Source organism: Nannobrachium achirus (assembly GCF_963921795.1).
Source record: "Nannobrachium achirus genome assembly, chromosome: 2".
NCBI classification, from domain to species: Eukaryota; Metazoa; Chordata; class Actinopteri; order Myctophiformes; family Myctophidae; genus Nannobrachium; species Nannobrachium achirus.
This window is the reverse complement of record NC_137811.1, coordinates 18,139,149-18,159,941: the sequence shown is the minus strand read 5'-3', so window position 1 is coordinate 18,159,941 and position 20,793 is coordinate 18,139,149. Positions and strand designations below refer to the sequence as shown.

Here is a 20,793-nt window from a genome sequence, read left to right as displayed (position 1 = left end):
TTATTGTCTTTGTTAACAAATAATGGCATGTGATTAACATTATCACACACAACGTCATACTTAGACTGAGTTTTCACACTACAAGTGTAATCATGTCTGTGCGCATGTGCGTGTGCATGTGCACAGTAGGATATATTTCAGTACAGTGTCTCACATTGTTACTTTTCTCTGACTTTCGCTTATGGTTGATTTATGCTTTGTTGTACGATGGTCTCACGCGCCGAACATAGCTGATCAGGCCCCCAACGTGTTGAGGGCTTGACGTGTTTTTTTTTTGTTTCCTGGTCCTCACAAGAGACATGTTTATGGTAAAATAAAAACGATTCAAAACAGATCAGACAAATTGTATGGATTTTTCCCCATCATTTCTCTCTCTTACACCTGGCTCTCTGGCCCAAGCTAAACCATGACTACAATTTTGAAAATGTGTGCATGCGTCCGTCCGTCCGTCCTTCCATGTGTGCGTGCGTGTGTGTGTGCGTGCGCGATGTAGTTACTATAGTTACTTCTTAGATTTTTATTTTTATTACAAAACATACATTAACGACTGCAGCACTATTAATACTTTGGCTATTTGAAAATATACTTACATATATTTAAGTAGAGTACTTTTTTTTTCTCATAATTTTTATCCCATGATTTTGCAACCCTTTTTCACCCAGTGCCAATTGCCTATGTAATCCTGGGCTCTGCTCTCCCTCTGCCGCGCCTGGGGAGACAACGGACTGACCTCATGCTTCCTTGCATGAGTAGTCATAAGTTGTTTCTTTTCACCTGACAGGGGGGGATTTCCCCGGGATGGACGTAGCGCGTGGAAGGAACATGTTATTCCAACCAGTTCCTTTCCCATCCATCAAGCGCCCCGGCTGGCCAGGGGGAGGCATTATTGAGACCAGGATTACTGCATGTTTTTGTGAGGGTATCAACCCTAGGAGACACGGGGAGAACATGCAAACTCCACACAGAAAGGCCCTATCGCCGACCCCACCTAGGGTGTGGGCGCTGATGACGCGGAGGGAGAAACACGCCGCCAGCACCCACAGCGTCACCCACTGCGCCACCGTGCCCCCTAACTTAAGTAGAGTACTTCAGTTAGTTATTTTACACCACTGCACAGACGACGTCTGCATGTACAACACCATAGGACAGGAGAGAATAGTGAAAGAGAGGGCGAGAGAGATAATTGCAGAGGCACACAGACAGACAGACAGACAGACAGTGAAGCTTGACGGAGAGAGAGAGAGTTGTAGTTTTGTTACAGGCTTTTGAGTGCAGGGACGTGCTGGTCATAGGGAAAAGCGGGACAACTCCCGAACGGCCGGTTCATTCCCGGCCGGTCCAGGCCGGCCATTAGGAAAAAAATAAAAATACAATGTCGGCCTTCGTTCCATGTTGGGGGCTGGGCGGCCAATAAAGTAAATCGTCACTGTCGGGCAGAAATCTCCAAGTTTCAAATTTGTAAATGTTTTCGCAAAGCAAAGCCCTGCTTCATCATACAAGGCTGTCGCACAAAACTAGTGAAAACAGCCGATCTTGTGTGCTTGTAGAACTGCTGTTTTCACTAGTTTAGTACATTTTATAGATGATAAATACAAAACAAACGGTTTTGGACATACAAGGTTTCCATCCGACAACGACGATATGCTATAAATATAAGGTGCATGGGAGTGAAAATTATAATGTAGGGGTGCCTCGGATTAAAAAAATATTTATGGGGTGCCCTGAGACAAAAAAGTTTAGGAACCCCTGCTCTAGCTCCACAAACATGCATGCACCCTTGTGCACTGTACACACACACACACACACACACACACACACACACACACACACACACACACACACACACACACACACACACACACACACACACACACACACACACCCACCCACAAAGTAACACATTACCAGTAGTTAATCTCCTTCTAATGTTTTTTATTCAGATGGTGTCATTTCAAATAACCCTGCTAATAACAGTTCAACTGATAGACTTTTAGTTGTACTGCCTGGATAGAGCGGAGCACACTACAGACAAGAACTTCTGCCAGGCAGCCTGCATTTCAGGAGTGAAGACTTGGACGCCCAGCTTGGCGGCAATGACGATGGAGAGGACATCAGAAAACAGCTGTGGGCAGAGAATTAACACCGTTAGATACCTGGGCTGGAGGTGAGTTTGTTAATAACACTTTTTAGACCTGAAGCCGATTCTAAAAACATCTTCTAAGCAAAATCTAAAATAATGCAAATGCTGTACCAGATTGAAAGGAATAAAGACATATGTTAAATTGTCTAAATGGATGGAGAAAATACTGAAAACTCATCTTTAGCAGATAAAGTCTGATAAAGACTGTATCTTTGTTTAGGGGAAACAAAGTGATACATTAATAAAGTACTTCTTATTAGTTGTTATTATAAATGTTACCCTGAAGTTGTCGGGGTCGACGTGCAGCTTCTCGGAGTGCAGAATGCTCAACTCCTTATATGTGTCCTTGATTTTATCCATGTTCTGCATAGCTCTGTCCAGACCGTGCACAATCTTGATACCGTGGGCTCCGATCATTGGGTTGGCCATGATGTCCTTGGCGCTGTACAAGTTACCAAAGTTGCCGAAGTACCGCAGGCACCAAGGGTACACGATCAGACACCTGCATGTGAAATAATGACAGTGCAGGTTGAAATTATGTTGAAGGGAACGGTCATAAAACATGTTAGACATAACATCTGATAATGATCTGATTTTGTTGGAGACGAACACTATAAAACCCAGAGGGGGCAGTGCTAGTGAGATGTTTGTCACTGCTGGAGTGAGGACTTTTAAAGCACTTTTAAGAAACGTAATGTTCAAATTCATGAAACGTTTGGATGTATCTACTAAGGGTATCATTGTGGCGCTTTCAAGCCCCCTTATGAGCAGTTCACGCTATACATCCAGACTAAGGGTACACTGGCTAAAATGCCTGTGTGTTTTTCCTGTGGGCTAAGTTATGTACTATTTATTTTACATTTTCTTATTGATTTTTATTGCCTGTTGTGTTTCTTTTATGTCTTGTACACTGTTTTATGTCTTGTACCCTGTTTTATGGACCTGAGTGTGATAGGGATGAATGGAGGGTATTGTTATTTTTCATTTTTTTGTATTATTTCTTTAAATGCAATGATGTTTTATTGGTGTTTCTTTTATTTTAAACACATTGTATTTTCGTTATGGTATTTATGTTGTAATAATATTCCTTTCCCCTTAATCATGTTCTTTTTCTGAATGGACTGCGGGACTTTAAGTGAATAGGGTAACTAGGGTAACTAGCAGCCATGTTGCAGCCTATGCAGTGTGGGGTTGACGTCACGGCTGGCCAATTGGGTGGCAGCTAGGCGGGACGCAGGACTATGAATGGGACGGCGCGTCTCAGTCAAGGAGAAGCAGGGGAGCAGAGCAGACGTGTTGAGAGAGCAGAGACACCGGGGGTTCTAAGGAACCATGTACGCAGAGCAGATACTCATGTGACTGAGTAGAGTAGCTACCGGTATGCTACACTGATTGAGAACCATTGTGCGAACCTTATAGTTTACAGCAACGGAGAGACTGGCGAGCCGGTGAGAGAGACGAACCGGTGCCTGGCCTGCTGTGGGAGAGACGGAGAGAGACGGTCCTGTGTGTGTCGCACGTCCACATCACTCACCGGCAAGCAGACGCTTGCCTGGTGTGTAAGTACCTTTCCATAGCGACACACGAAGTTAAAGCACCGCACTCTTAGGACAACTATGTTGCACTTGTGAACCGATGAGCTGGCGGTCTCCTTCTTGTGTGTTTCAGAGACCTGTCGTGAGATGACGTATGATGTATGCTGTTGAAACCCCTATCTGCTAAGCTGTTGTGACTATATTGGGCTCCCTGGTGCCCCCCTGCTTCGCTTATTCGTTGAACAGACGAACACTAGTAGAGTGACCCACGATACGCACCTTGCACTTTGCTAGTAGGAATCGAAGATAATATTTTTAACATTTTGATATTGATTTGAATTATCTTTTATTAGTTAGCGGCGCCTTTTAGGAGTGTTAGGGTTTTTCTTTTGTATTTTATTGTTTTGTGGCGTTTAGAGGCCTCTGTACAGGGTAATTTATAATAAAGTATTGTGATTGTGTAACCCCCTGAAAAACTGTTTGGTGTCAGTCTCTCCAGGGTGTTCGTACCCGCCTATTGCTCTCCCAGCCTGGTATTATTTACGAACCTGTGTCTTAGCCTAATAGTGTTTAAACCTTTAATGGTTTGTTGGTTAAAGTCCAACTGGCGTTGTCCGGCAACAAAGGTCCCCTTTTTACATTTGGGTTTATATAAGAAACAGTTATACAACAGTGATATATATATATTCCCTTTAATGGTAAATGGTTAATAGTATTGCATTATTATAATACAGTTATTTCTGAACGTAACAGTAAGACTGGCCCACCTTACATGAGTCCGCTAATAAAGATTGATTGATTGATTGATTGATTGATTGATATACCTGCCCAGAGCCTCGGGTCCGACTTCTTCATAGTTCAGATTGTTGAAGATGTATTTAATTAAGGAACGTTCGTCCTCACTAAAGAGCACGTCATCAGCATGGTTATTTCTTGGTGATTTCCTTCAGTCTCAGAAGAAATGCAGACCTACAGTAACTAGAGCCCCTCTACTCTTTAAGTACCGCCCCGACACGAGAAGACTGGTTGGGATAGGTTGGAGATGAGAAGTCTCCGATAAGTCTCTGCTTTTCTAGAAGATTCTAATAGATTTTGCGCAGTGGTCACTCAGTGCTTCCTCAACATACTATTTATAGAAACATCTTATCTCCAGCAGCATACAGTATGACCCACACCCTACGTACATGAGGCCAGTAGGCCAGTTGTGTCATTTGGTTTCCCAGGGGATGACAATTGTCAACTTTAACAGCATTCACATTTAACCTAAAATTCATTTTTGATATGCCCCCCCCCCCCCCCAATCTGACATTTAGAGTTTGTAGATCCACTAGTTTCTCTCTTTTTTTTATAGAGCTTAAATGGACACTTATTTACCACTCTATTGTTTTCTGAAATTACGTCTCTAGTAATTTTGTAAGAAAATAGATTAGATTTTTTTGTAATGATCACTTGTAAATAATTTAAAACTATTTGTTTGTGACAAACTAATCATTAAGCAATAATTATGCATTGCATTTGTAAATGTATGCATATCCCATCCTTTAGCTTGAATAGCTTGCTTAGTATTGACTAGTCAGACAACTGAATTGCAACATATGCACTGAGCAGCACCAGATGGCAAATAATGTGTTTGTATTTATAGTCTAGTTAGTGGCCAAATTATTCTTCTGCCTCTAAATCATACTAGCAAAGTGACACGTTCATGGCATTTGGCAAATATGTAGAGGGTTAGTCAAAATATCACTGAAAGCAATCTTACTCCAATTGGCCAAAGGGGGGCGCTATACGAAGCGTTTGAAAACTCAAACTTTAAAGGGGCATAAGTCATGCCTCGTTTCGTTTAAAGACATGCAACTTGGTTACACGCGTGCCTTGACTCAAGCGGAAGCCATCCGTGTCTTTGTTAAGTAAGCTCCGTCCTTAGATTTTCTGCCATTTTGAGCAGTTTGTAAAACACTTAAACCCGCTTTTATTCCGGAACTTTCGCGCCACGTGCACGGAACTTTTTTTACATGAACTTTGGACCAATATCTAAAGATCTGTCAGATCGGATTTAAAAAAAATTGAAACATGATTTTTTTAATAATTCAATGAATATTGCAAGTATTATGCAAATTATTCTTCTGCCTCTAAAACAAACATTCAAAGTAATATTTTCTCACTGTGCAGAGCTGTGCATAGTTCACCTGGTAAGGCCTTTGTCTATCATTCCATAAGTCCCCGGTTCAAGCCTTACCTCATGCATTTAAAATACATTTTACAAAATTTTGCCGTGAAAACCCTGGTATTGCAACCAAACATGGCAACCCAACCAAACATGGCAACCTTCTTAAGCAAGGGTATAAATAGTGGTTGTGTTGTTGCCAGTGGCGCCGGCAGTGGTAAAATAGTGAGGGGACGGTGATGTGGGCGTGGCCAGGTGGTGACGTCATAACCGTAACCAAACGTACACCTCGGACTTTAGTATAACTATCACAACAATCACTAGCACAATGTGTTGTTAGATGACAATTGTTAGTAGCTCTGGATTAAGAATTGAATTCAACTTTTTCACAATACATAGGCCTAACTTGTTTTATCCTGCTTTTCTTATTTCAATATTAATTATTATGCCCTACAATGTTGTACGCCTATGCCTTGTTATGCCTTCTGTAATCTCGGCATGAATGAGGGCTCTGCTGCGCTCAATGTATTTTCGAGAAAATACATTAAGTTTAAATGTGAATAAAGTAAGGGAAATTCCAGCTACTGTATAGTGAAAGTTAGAACGAACTGCTTTTACATCGTAGTCGACTGAGTGAGGAGAGAGAGAGTGACCGAGCCGACGCTGCAGCCCGGCCGTCAGTGAAGAAAAAAGAAAAGTAGACCTACTCACATGTTTTACTTAAGTAAGTAAAAGTAGAAATACTCTGTTAGAAGTCCCATGTCCAAAATACTTTCATAATGACGTTTTGGTATCAAAATGTAGCTACTGTATAAATAAAACGTAGTCATTTGCAGAACGTCCCATTTCACAGGTTTTAAAAAATGTACCATAGATACAAATATTTTAGCAGATCTTGTATTTTCATTTCTAATGGTCTAAATATATAGACTGAACTGGTTAATGTATGCCTTTATAATAATCGAAATCTGCAAAGTAACTTAACTGTTTTCAAATATTTGTAGTGGAGTAAAAGTAGCCTACTATATTTGCCTCTGAGAAAGCCTAAAAATTGTACTACAGTAGGCTACTTGAGTATAATGTAGGCTAATTTGTTACTTTAGGCTAACTGCAGCCTGGCCGTCATCAGAAGTTCAGAACCGGTTGAACATGTAAGCAGACAGACTTGTGTAATTGGAAGCAATTAGCATGAGTGACTGGGGGTCGCACTGGGCGGGGCTACTGCCCTCGCGCCGGTCGAGGAGAAAACATACAGAAAAAAAAGAAAAAAAAGCTCGATAGCCTAAAAGTGGGGTGGCATTCCAGCCCAAACAGTCCATGGTCCGGCACCTATGGTTGTTGCCACTCCGCCCCCTCTCAGTTTGTTTGGAAGCCGCATGCTGCTGGTTGCTGACTAAAATTCTACATTCTGTGCCCATCTACTCAGTGGTGAGTTAACAGTGCGATGGTTTATTGTCAATGGCTTGAATGGTTGGTTTGGCTAGTTTGATTTGGCAAAAAGGCATGGGATTTCCTCATTGTGCTAAAATGCTAGCAGTGCAAACAAATGCAGATCCACTGCTTGAGTTTTGATTATTCACTTAAGTGAATGTATTGAGTTTGTTTTGAATTATTTGATTTGATTTTGAAGTAATGACTTTGAGTTTCTTTATAAAGTAATGATGTTTGAGTGCATTCATTTATTGTTTCAAACCATGCAGGGGAAGCTCAGCCTCACACCTGAAGCCCATCTGACAATCAGCTGACAATCAGTACCAGCTCCCAGATTGCTTCTTTGGAGCCAAAGAAAGGCAGTGTAAGTGGGTTCATTATTCTGAACTGTGTGGAACGGGCAGATTGAACACCTCTTCTCTACCTTGTGGCTCAACTGTAATTATTCTGAAGCTCACCTCATTTCTCTCTCCCTCCCCCACCTAGGCTGGCTGGGCTCCAACACCCCCCAATTGGAATCCATAGTCTGCTCTGCCCACATTGCAAATCCTTTGTGTAAATAAACTGAAATTCATACTATTGCATGACTATTTCTTTATCATGTTTCACAAGCATCTGGGTCTACAATGCCAGTGGTGTAAAAGTAACTTGAGTACATTTACTCAAATACTATCCTTAGTATAATTTTGAGGTATTTTATACTTCACTTGTATACTCTTTTGGCAGAGTAGTTCCGGTGCTGCACATTGAGTGACCCTGTCTTTCCCTAATAGGACTGATCGTGGATAGCTACTGGGACGTAAGTCGGGACTTGATCAACCCCGGCTGGGTCACCTGGGCGAGGGTGTATGATGTTGCGAGACCCGAAACACCCGTCGACCCCAGGCTACATCACTGATGATACGTCCCAGCTGCATCCTTGTGATGTTTTTTACACTATTAGTTCTATTTATAGTGGCTCATAGGAATAGACTATGTGACAACCAGGAATAGTTTGGTGACCACCGGAGACTCGGTTGACGGCCGGAATTTAGACGGCACCCGGGAGCAGGTTGGGTTAGCGCCCCAGCCTGTGTCTTCCGTGAGGAAGAAGCCCAACAAATCCACGGTGAGGCCTTTAGGAGGGCCATTCAATTGCAGCAGCTGAATGGAATGTTTGGATTGGGGTCTGGTGCAACGCACAGGTTCTGAACCTGGTGAGAGCAGGAGAGGACCTGATAAGACGTAGGAGGAGCCCGGCCAGGAGTCAACCCATAGAGCCTAGTTCTTCCACGCGCCAGAATGGCTCCCCAATCCTGGCAGAGTAGTTCCGGTGCTGCACATTGAGTGACCCTGTCTTTCCCTAATAGGACTGATCGTGGATAGCTACTGGGACGTAAGTCGGGACTTGATCAACCCCGGCTGGGTCACCTGGGCGAGGGTGTATGATGTTGCGAGACCCGAAACACCCGTCGACCCCAGGCTACATCACTGATGATACGTCCCAGCTGCATCCTTGTGATGTTTTTTACACTACCTTACTTCTAGGCTACTCTAATAAATGCTCATGCATTGCATTGTGAGCTTGTAGATCTGCTATTTTCAATTTTTTTCAAGTTGATGCCAATACCTTTGTACTTATTCAGTATTTATCTCTATATATTCATGTTATTCCTGGCACCGCCCCCGTTATCCTGTTCATATCCTGAAAGAGGCGGAGGCTGAAAAAGCTGTCCTGAAAAACATCATTTGGTTTCCTGTTGTCCTTGCATTAAAGTGTCAGTAGTTGGCGTTCTAGGCTCTGGGCTCTGAATGTACCTGGGTTGCCAAGTCTGCTTATAAGTAATTTGTGTCTCTAAAAATACTATAGTTGCTTATTGGGCATTCTAATATTTTTAAACCAGTGTGTGAAGTTGGCTGATGGCCTAGGCTCTAAAGAACGGCTAAAGAGGGGTGTTTTAAGATTTTCATTTCTCCAGCCTCCTCCATGCAATTTTGTAGCCTACAATGAAACCCAAAATTCAAAAATAGCAAAAATAAACTATGACAAAAATAGGACTATGCCCATGGAAAGGGCCTTGCAGCTCTCTCGCTGTGTGGCGTGCGTGCATGCGTGTGCGTGCAATATCTTTAAGCAGAGTGCATATGTCTATAGGGCACAGGCGGCTAGACCGAGCCTCCAATATGGGGTCACGTGCACAAGAAAATATGATCACTCGAAAATTTCAGAAATACTCAGATTACATTTACTCAGATTGATTTCACCCCAAGCCTCCAAAATATGAAGAAAAAAAACAATAAAATCAAGGCACTCAGCCTACATAGAACCTTTTTTTTCTTTTTTTTAACAAACATGGTTAACAGATCCTGTGGCTGTCTAGTGTAGTGGTCAGGGCATGTGCCTTTCATGCAGAAGGATGTTGGATTGAATCCCGCTTGGGGTTCATATAAGCTTAAAATCATGACATTTGGTAGACTTTACAGTTTGGATCCTTGAACAATGTCTGATATGGAGCCTTCCCAAAAAATGTCCCCCCTTGATGTGTATTTTAATATCCGCCATTACTAAATAATGTAGTTTGCATCATAACTCCTGAACCAAGCATTATAATACAAACTGTGATGTCTACACCTATGTTGTGATGTCCAAGGATTGCAATGATATCATGTACCAGCTCAGTGGCCTAGTGGTTTGAGTGTCTTCCCTGAGACTGGGAGATCCGGGTTCAAACCCGGGTCAGGTCATACCAAAGACTCTAAAAAATGGGACCCAATGTCTCCTGCTTGGCACTCAGCATCAAGGGTTGTCCCTGCGACATACTAGTGTCATGTCCAGGGGGTGTACTTGTACATCAAGCTGCCTCACGCTACATAAACAGGAGATAGGCTCCTGCCCTATGAGACTCATGGCTCGGCCGAGTCATATGGTCTTCATGGCTCGGCAAGGCTTACTATGTACAGTATCAAACTGTCTGGGTGAATAGTATCACAGTATTTTATGTCTGTTGCATATAGTATTTTGCATACATGTTGTGTAAAGGTCAATTTGTGCTTTTACCTATAACTACCCCGATTAGTGTAAAACTTTGTATGCACACTTCCCAGAGGCCAAGGAAAAACCTGTGCCCTGCATTTTTCACATCTGCCATTTATAGCGCCACCAGAAGGCCGAAAACACATTCTTCGATATTACTCCTTCAGATTTTATACGAAAATCACACAAATCAGTACACAGTATCTCTACAGTGATGTAATCATGACGGATTTGTCCGATATCATATTCTATCTAATTGGCTAACATTGAATTCCAAGGTTTGCAGGATTGCTCCTTTTTGAACAAAATGTCTCAAATCATGAACGTAGCATGCTATGTGTGTGAGATTTTGCACACACATTCCCACTAGGCCAAGGAACAGATGCCACCCTTCTCACATTGGCCTGTTATAGCGCCACCAGCGGGTCAACTTTAGCAAAACACATTTTTGGAACAAAATGCCTCAAATCCCGCATGCAGCGTTCGATTGCCGTGAAAGGCCCAAGAACGCGTGGCATCCTTTTCACTTTGGCCTATTATAGAGTCACCAGTAGGCCAAAAGAAACCTACCTACCTGCCGGAGTCCTGTTCGGAAGAACACTGCTTCTAGTTTTTCTTTGATGTCTTCTTTGCTTTCCCTTGATGCCTTTTTGCTTTCCTGCTTTTTATGCCTTTGACACTTTATCGCTGCTTGCAGCTATATTTTATCTTTAAAATCTTGAAATTAATTTTATTATTATGATGAATACATTCTTAAAGTATACTATGTTAATAGTTCCCATTGATCCAAGCCGGAACATATTGATTGATTCATCAGTAAAATAAAATGCTCTGAAAATGTACACTTTAAGTCAGCCCTGAAGCCGATAGGGTTGGGAACCACTGCTCTACAGAAATGACCAAGTAATATAGGAGTATGATAGATGAATATTAACTGTCTGCTTGTTTTAACTTCATAAAACTGTCATTGTTACCACTCACAAGGAAGTAACCTCAAAGCTGCTTACTTTTTATTACTCAGTAGTCAGCAATGACTAGTTATTACTCAAAAATATGTTATAACAGTATAGGCGAATATACTGTATATAAAGTGTAATTATGCAGTACGTATGTGCGTGCGTGACTGCATGCGTGAGTGTAACTAGCAATGAACAGACCTATCAGGTCACATCTATCTGTATCTGTCCATATTTCATGCTTGGTCAACATAGTTTTCATTTCTTCGGACGTGAAAGCGTCGCTTCTCTCTTATGTCTTTTGATTCGTATTCAGTGGATTTAAAGGGGGTGTAAGTGATATGTTTTTTTTTTGTGTTTTGTGTTAAGAAGTTAAATATATATATATATATATATATATATATATATATATATATATATATATATTCTGATTGATTGGACCGGGGGGGGGGGGGGGTCCCCACATGATTTTAGGGTGGTCCCCAGATGACGGTGCACTAAAAACATCAGCCTGTGAGTTTAAATGACGTACTAGAATAAAATACAAACTAAAGGCCCAACAATATACAGTCTCATGCAACCAACTCATATTTTGGCACTACCGTACTCTAGGATTGGCACTACCGTACTACATGAAACGGATGACGTAAAGCTAAAAGAGAGAAGTGTTCAATGCAAATGTATGGCATGGGCAGGCAGGCGTGCATGCATGAGTGGATGGCTGAGAGAGTGATGTTTTTTGGTGGCTGTGGTTTTGATACTTGCCGTTCACAATGCCCTACATATGCATCTATTTCTGTGCCCCTGTGTTTTAGAAACCTACAGACCACTTCCTGTGTGTATTCTACGTATGTGTATGTGTTAATATGTGCGTATGTGGGTGGGTTTGGTGCAAGTACCAGACTGCTTCCTTTCTGCACTGTGCATGTTGGGTCTGGTTGAGAAACATCATTATAATGTTCAAGGTTATTTTGGTTTCTCAGACATTGTACAGTAGCAGCAGCAATAATAATAATAATTGCTCCAGGCCCCAGGGTCCAACTTTGCCCTTGAAGGCGCTGGTGTAAAAAAAAAAAAAAAAGCAAAGCAAACTAAGACATTTAAAATGGTGAAAATAGCAGATCTACATCGCCACAAGATGTAAATAGGGCTACTTTCACTATTTTAAAAGAAAGGGCAAGATAGGGCCTATCGTACCCATGTCAGGTATCACAGTATTCAGAGCCAGTTGTTGGCCCTTGCCGGTATCAACGGTATAACTATCAGTAGTAAATTGATGTTCAGTGCACAGTAGCCTATACAGCAAGTTTTTTGGCAGCTGTGTGTGTGTGTGTGTGTGTGTGTGTGTGTGTGTGTGTGTGTGTGTGTGTGTGTGTGTGTGTGTGTGTGTGTGTGTGTGTGTGTGTGGTCGTTGGTTCAGCACAGAGGCAGGAAAGACTCCTCCCTCCCTTAACGTTTCCATAAACTTCACTTGAAAGTGAATAAATGTAAGTCTTAATGATAGAACATATATTTATAGTCAAAGTTGTAGTTAGAAACATGCATATAGAGCTTGGTGTGGATGGCCCATTACAGCACATGCTATTCAATTTAAAACAGGTTCACTGCCCTGCTCAATGATATGATGTGATGATGAGACAGGTATAGTTTTAAAATGCAATGGCCATCAGTCACTGCTTATGATTATACATGCAACAATGCATTTGTATTTCTACTGTCTGTAGCACACATAGTATGAGCAGGATGTGAGGAGCTGTGGTGTGGGTTAAAAGCTTCCTGTTTCCTGTCGTGAGACAAAGGCTCAACAAGCTCTTATTGACCACATGCTGATGTTCACAGTCATTGTTTGTCACATCAATCAACATTGATAGTTATCTTTATCATGTAGAACAGTATTCCCAAAACTTTTTAGGTTGTGACCCAAAAGAGAAATTATAAACTAGTGAAAATAGCAGCTCTAGAAGCTACGTCTTCATTATATATTTTTATATTCATGGAATTTCTTACGTTTGTTTGTTTGTTTGTTTGTTTGTGTATAATATTTATAATTTATTGTATTATTAAAAGAAATCTAGATATAATATAGGAAAGATAAATGGAGGTTTTACTCGAGTCGTGATCCATAAAAAAATGGTCTGTGACACAAATCCTGGCCCTCTGTTTGGGAAACAGTGATGTAGAACACCACTATTTGGTATTTAAACTGTCTATAATCTGATTCAAAATCAGAATGACTTCATTGCCTTGATTGATTGAATAATATTGACTTTTTTTTTTCTTTTTCTTTTTTTGAGTACAGCAGTATAATTAGTTACTGTAATGGAAAAAAAGGGGTGTCAAATGGATGACAAAAAAGACAGAGGCTTGTTTCTATTGAGATCCACTAATGGTTCAACACTCAAATAACTGGACAAAACAACAATGTGACAACAACACAACATAACATTAACAATGTCAGTTTTAAGCATGCAATTCATAATAAAGGGCACATCTACACAGCAGTGGTTGAGAGAACTTTTAGTTCACTTCCCCTGCCCAGAATAAGCAGGTGCATGTTCACACGTACATTCTGCGGTAAAGAGTCTGTTTCTGTATTGTGCGTGCGTGTGCGTGTGTGCGTGTGCGTGTGCCGTGTGCGTGCGTGTGCGTGTGCGTGTGCGCGCGTGTGTGTGTGTGTGTGTGTGTGTGTGTGTGTGTGTGTGTGTGTGTGTGTGTGTGTGAGAGAGAGAGAGAGAGAGAGGGTGTTCATAAATGTGTCCAAAACCACTTGCTTGGGTGTAGCAGTGTTAAAGTCAGTCAGACCAGACCAGAACAGACAGCAGCTCACAGTCTATTGTGCAACAGTGAAGACCAATGTAGGACAACACAGATATTGGACAAAGTGAGTAACATAACATTTAAACATTATAGCACATTAGGCCACATTGTAATTACCCACACCATGGAGACTGGAGAGAATTCATGGATATTTTTTATTTTTTTTTATTTATTTTTTTTCACTTTTGTCGCATTCCTAAGCCAATAATTTGGTGCACAGCATCTCCATAGGGAAATGGTGCATTTATATAGCAGCTTTTATCCAAGGCACTTGATTCTGCATAACATTGACCCATACATTCATACACCGATGGCCGAGGAAACCATGCAAGGCACCAACCTGCTCACCTGGAGCAACTGGGTTCAGAGTCTTGCTCAAGGACTCTTCGACATTAACTCAGGGGGGAGTTAGTACGGAGCTCAGGGGGAGCCTGGATTCAAACTGGGAACCCTTCAGGAACCCTTTGTGCTCTAATGATGGTTTCTCCACCCCTGAGCTATGCCGCCCATAGCGAACTGCTGCTGGTCATCAAAGTATTGGAATGTGACAAAAACTTAAAAATGTCAAAGAATTCAACTCTCCATGAGTCAATAATTTTCTTTTGGGTTTTTGAAGGTTTTCTAAATCTGAAAACCTTCACATTTGTATTAAATAGCAAATACTAATGTGACACAGAGAGCGTCCCGACCTTAAAGATAAAATGATGTCTAGGTAGCACCAGGTCTAAATGGGTTAAAGCAGTGCTTTTCAACATTTTTTCATATCAAGGTCTATATTATTTATTCAGCATTTGAGCCCGCGGACCACCATTTGATGACATTCAGCCTCTCTAAACTTTAAATATGTTGTTATTGGATACGATTCCTCCACAATTCCATGCTGCATATGATGCCATCATAGGAGAGATAACAGGCCAACGTTGATCAAATCAACAATTCTTCTACATTCTCTAATTGTGTAGACTTCTTTTAAATGAAGTAATGCAGATGTTTAGTAATAATTAAACTTTTGAGTGTGAAATGAAATCAAATGGACCAGTGAGAGTTAAAGACTCTCAAGAGTTAAATATCTATAAGGGTTCATTTGGTTACCAACTCTCCATCATTTAGCTGGGGACCACTGGAACCCCCTCGAGGACCACTGACTTAAACCATGAATTTAACTTTTTTCTTAACACTCTCTTTCAGCTTCATTTCAGGGGTTTTCTGAATGGGCGTGTTTGATCGGGCTTGTTCACAATAGGGCCCCTTTGCCTACAAAGGGAATTTTGTTTAAAAAAAATAAAAAGAAAGAAAAATGTTAGTTCAAAGGAGCTTTATTGGCATGAGAAAACATAAGCATGGTGTAGCCCCTTTAAAGAAAAAAATCTATAGGGGTTAATAACTCCATCATTTAGCTGCATGGGACCACCTGTTTTAAAGAATAATTATGTACATTATGAGCTTAGTGGACTTTTTATTTCACCTCTACCACTTGTTAATGGATTGAATAACATAAAAAAAGCACTCCTCCGGTATTTCCCTTTAACATGAGTTACCTTTTCCTGTGTGCTTCCTTCAGATGTCTGGGAGGCCAGACAGATCCAGGAGGGCGAGGAACGCTGGAGGAGACAGAGAGGACAGGGTGGAGGAGGTGGAGGAGGATGACGACTACGAAGATGTAGACAATCCCACAGACCAAGGCTCACAGGAGGCTACAGGAGGTCAAGGTACACAGCAACACACTTACACTGTCTGTCTCTCTGCTCACCGTTACTAGAGCAGCTTGTCAGTATAGCAGTAAACAATGATTACAAGGGACATCATGCCGCCATGTTGGACCGGTGCAGTGTAATTGTTTCCGACGTCTCATTGGTCCGACGGTACCTAACCTTAACCCTAACCTCAGTAAAACTATGCCTAAACCTAACCTTAACCCTAACCTCAGTAAAACTATGCTTAAACCTGACCTTAACCCTAACCTCAGTAAAACTATGCCTATAAACCTAACTCAAACCCCAACCTCAGTAAAACTATGCCAAAACCTAATCTTAACCCTAACCTCAGTAAAACTATGCCAAAACCTGTAACCTTAACCCTAACCTCAGTAAAACTATGCCAAAACCTATAACCTTAACCCTAACCTCAGTAAAACTATGCCAAAACCTATAACCTTAATCCTAACCCTTATACTGAAGAACTCCATAGAAACAATATTTTGACGTCCTGTTGGGCCACGGATGTTCTACATTAAAGGAGCTATTAAAAATGATTTTATTTTACCCTACTTTGAAGTGTCTAAGCTTCTCAAAGACCATTAATGTGTAAAACAGTATATGGATTCAAACCCAGCAAAAGGTTATACCACATTTTGGCACATTTTAAACTTTTATAAATTTTACTTCAGATTCCAGGTCCTTTACTATTATTTTATTTATTTTTATATAAAGATGGTGGATGACCGTGAGGTATGCAGTCTAACGGAGGTTGGACTTAGGTTGGTTGGACGCTCCTGCCATGCATAGTGGCATAGACACTCATACCACAGCATATTTGTACTTTTAACATTTATTTTATGAGGCCACCATCTGGTGGCCATTTAGAAGCAGTGTAACTACAACTTTGATTCGATTTTTAAAGGTACCACTAATAGGCCAGAGCACCAGAGCACCAGAGCATTGATTTGACTTTTTAAATATCACTAGCTCATTATAAATCCTAACCCTAACCTGAAGTAAAACTATGCCTAACCCTAACCTTAACCCTAACCACCGTCGGAGTATGTGCTGTCCCTGTTAGACCAATGGCAATCAAAAGAAACATTTTAACTGTTTTTTTTTTCTGTTTTTTTTTTACTTATTTCACAATGTGACATGTCTTCATAATTGCAGGTTGTCAGATGTAAGATAATTGATCTAAATTATATTTTTATTAACTCTGTTTAAATGAAGCATTGGAACTGATCATATTAAAGTAGAACTCTATTGTACTATACTCCAGTTGTCCAGAGAGCCATCATCGTTGAGAGAAGCATCTTCAGAGCAGCTGCAGTGTGTCTTACAGCGCTGTGTGTTCTAGTAGCGCTGAGAACCACAGACAGGGTCATCAACTGTGAGTATCATTCAAGGTCAAATGAATGCTCTTACAACAGTAATGCTTAACTTTTGGTAGTGTTTGGATTCACTAGGACTTTATTTTACATGTGGAGACTTTTTTCACATAAAAACCAATGTCGGATTCATGAAATGTGTACAACCTTGAGTTGTGTATATGTGACGGAGAGTGTCGCAGCCCCAGCCTTGAAGCCTCAAAAGTCTAGTATCTCCCCCGGAACAAAAATATGTCTCTTTGGTCAAGTGGTTAAGATATTGGACTTTGGCGTGGGAGACCTGGGTTCAAAGCCGGGTAGGGAGGTTCGGATCACCTCTGTTACATTGGTGCCGTGACCTGGATTCGGGCTTCCCCGTAGGAGGAGGTCAAAGGGGGATGAGTGTGACAGAGAGAGTCGCAGACCTAGCCTTGAAGCCTCAAAAGGTGGTTAAGATATTGGACTTTCGCGTGGGAGACCAGGGTTCAAAGCCGAGTGGGGAGGTTTGGATCACCTCCGTTACATATATACACAGTTGTATTACACGCCTCGCATCGCAACACTTAACAAATGTTGGGCACAGTAGCATTTTGTTTTAGGTTTGGCACTATGGTAATTGATTTTGCATAATGAATAAGGTCATCTAAAGCTATGTTCAGTTATGAATACTGTTACATTTTCGGTATACAAATTAACATACTGTAAGCTGCCGGCATCGGCCAAGTTCTCACATGCTCTATTTTCCTGTACAGTTTGCGGTTTGTACCGTTCTCATTTCTGGCAGAATAGTCGAGTACAGAACTTGCTACTCATGTGAGATATGACAGTGAGCATGCAGATTAGGGATTTGGTGATGATGAGAGTTATCAATATAGCATCCATCCATGTGCAGGCTGGCAGATGCTGTAACTTAATCTGTTGAAATGAAAAAGGAAACAAATGGTTTTCTGCTGAGGAAGCAGTTATAAAATAGCCATTTAAGGCAGAATAATTTGATATGATCATCATTCATTGTCAAGAGGATCACATGGGTTAACAGAAGTGGATGTGCTGCTTTTCTTGCAGCCTGAAATAACATGTTAATTAAAGGCATCTTAATTAAAGCCATATTAAGTCCAGCTGTGCGGTGGTATGTTTTTCCTCTCACAATTAAAGCATGTTTACTTTAACAACAAAACAAAACAAAACAAAACAAAACAAAACAAAACAAAAAAAACAAGGCCTCTGTTGCTCTACCACACTCAACCATCTTTCTCTCTCTCTCTCTCTCTCTCTCTCTCTCTCTCTCTCTCTCTCTCTCTCTCTCTCTCTCTCTCTCTCTCTCTCTCTCTCTCTCTCTCGTCACATCTCTATTGTCACATGTTGGTCCTTTGCAGATCATTCAGCCATTAAGGAGTTGCAGACAATCAACATCTTGACCCTGGACAGAGACCAATGGAAGACCAAATATAATGACCTGTTAGAGAGAGCAGGTGAGAGATTGTAAACCTTTCTGAAGGAAAATGTATTAGTCTATTATTATTGCTATTTTAATTAATGTCAGTGAAGTGCGAAAGGCATTAATGCATGAGTTCACAACAGCAGTTACATAGATCCAGTCTGCCATTCATTTCCAATGGAAGCTCAGTGACATGAAGATGCAAAGTTGAGCTGATTTCAACTTCAAATACAAAGCTACAAATATGCTGTAGCTTTGTATCTTATCTGTTGTATATGCCAGTGTGAACGCAGCATTAAAGTTTATGAAATACTAAATTGTTATATTTGTTATAATTGTTAAAAAAATATATTTTGTTGGTCCTATATATATATAAAAGAAAAAAAATACTAATGAAATACAAATAAATAGGTTCACCCTCCTTTCTCCCTGACTCTTTTCTGGAGAAGTCATAGAAGATCTACAAGCTCACAACATATTGTATTGCAAACTGTTGTGAGCTTATAGTTCAGCTATTTTCAGTGAAGAGATGTGGTGTAGAGGGTAAAGGAGGGGTCCTAGCATAGAGCCCTGGGGGACCCTGGTCAATGAATTACATAGGGTTTAAGTGATAACTAATCAACATGTTAGAATTGATCATCAGTGCATTGGAAATTCATCAGTAAAACTCCTGTTTGATGTTTAGCCAAGATATGTCCCAGTGGATGGAAGAAGTTTGGATGCAGCTGTTATTACAGAACTACTGAACGGAAAACCTGGGAGGAACAAAGAGAACTATGTCTGAAGACAGGAGCAGATCTGGTGATCATCAACAGTGAAGAAGAACAGGTTAGAGTGTTGCTCTGTGTGTGTGTGTGTGTGTGTGTGTGTGTGTGTGTGTGTGTGTGTGTGTGTGTGTGTGTGTGTGTGTGTGTGTCTGAGTGCATGACGTGAGTGCGTGCGTGCGTGTTTGTAAATCTGTGATTATAGTGAAAACCTGAATGTGTGCGTGTGTGTGTGTGCGTGCGTGCGTGCGTGCGTGCGTGCGTGTGTGTGTGTGTGTGCTTGTAAATCTGTGTTTGTTATCGAGTCTGCAGTCAGCACTCCATTCCTATGGGTGGCGCTAATGCACATCCAGGATATCAGAACTACTCACTCAACTCCCGCAGGACAATTCCCTATTGGCCGAAGGGTTTGTCAATCAAAGACAAGCCCGCTCTGGGCGGGCCCCCTTAAAATCCACGACTTCCTGTCCATCCCCCTCTTTCTGCTTCTGCCTTCACTGGATTGAAGTCTCACTCACTCGCTCCGTCGAAGTTATTGTTGCAAAAAGAATTAATCTGCTCTTCGTTCATCTACACTCAGGAGATTGTTTCGTCTGAACTGTATTGGCAAGTAAGGTCGAGCCACCCGGTTTCGAGACTTGTCTCCTGTTTGTGCTTATCTTGTCTTTGCTCAGCTAGCCGGCGTTAGCCCATTAGCTTACCTGTTCGCTTGTTGCACCGCTAGCTTGTTGTTAGCCCAGCCTCGCTAGCTTGTTAGCTTGTTGCTCCGCTCTCTAGCGTTAGCTTCCCAGTCTTTAGCCTGTGTAGCTTTCTCCATGGCTTCCGCGGACGCCTCCACGTCCCTAGCCGTTCGCCCCTGCTCCAAGGACGGCTGTCCTTTCCTCATGGAGCCGGGCGACCCGCACACCCTGTGCGTTCAATGCAGGGGATGGGACCACGCCGCCTCCGGCCTTAACACCCACCCTGAATGCGAGCTGTGTCGTGATTCCCCGGTCTCCACCAGGCAGCGACACGCCACTCAAGCGGCTGCTCTTCTTGGCATTATAGTCGACTTTCGCTCCGCTCCTCCTCCACCTTCCTCCTGTCGGCGCCACCGCTCTCATTCTCCAGACTCCAGCGGAGATAGCGACTGCTCCGGTACCGGTTTCACCCAGCACCTCCTCAGACAGTGGTCGGATGAAGAGGAAGACGACGATCAAGAGGAGGACGTCGATCTGGATGACGACGTTCCCATGGTGGAGCCAATGGACACAGGGACTTCTCGAGAGATCACCATCTCTGTCCCTGAGGATGATTCTCCTCTGTCCACTTTTCCCTCCGTTGCTGTTGTCGCTCGAGCCTCCACTCAAGCCACAGCGGAGTCCCTCTCTCCTTCGGTCGGCACAGGACTTCGGGAACTACAGGTAGCCCCCGCTGCCCCCCAGACCCCGACCGACCCCCCACCTGCCTCCGCCGTCTCCACGGTAGC

At 42.0% G+C, this 20,793-nt stretch overlaps 1 protein-coding gene across 1 annotated transcript in view; it reads right to left on the bottom strand.

Moving 5' to 3' along the window:
• Window positions 1-1,990: 1,990 nt before the first annotated feature.
• Window positions 1,991-20,793, bottom strand: part of LOC308296876 (hemoglobin subunit beta-2-like) — a gene marked incomplete at both ends in the record, with an annotated part of 40,680 nt that continues 21,877 nt past the window's right edge. Inside the window, 2 exons of the mRNA XM_080740226.1 lie at window positions 1,991-2,122; window positions 2,420-2,642. Of these exons, the coding sequence (XP_080596352.1) occupies window positions 1,991-2,122; window positions 2,420-2,642 (355 nt within the window). The remainder of the gene's footprint in view (window positions 2,123-2,419; window positions 2,643-20,793) is intronic.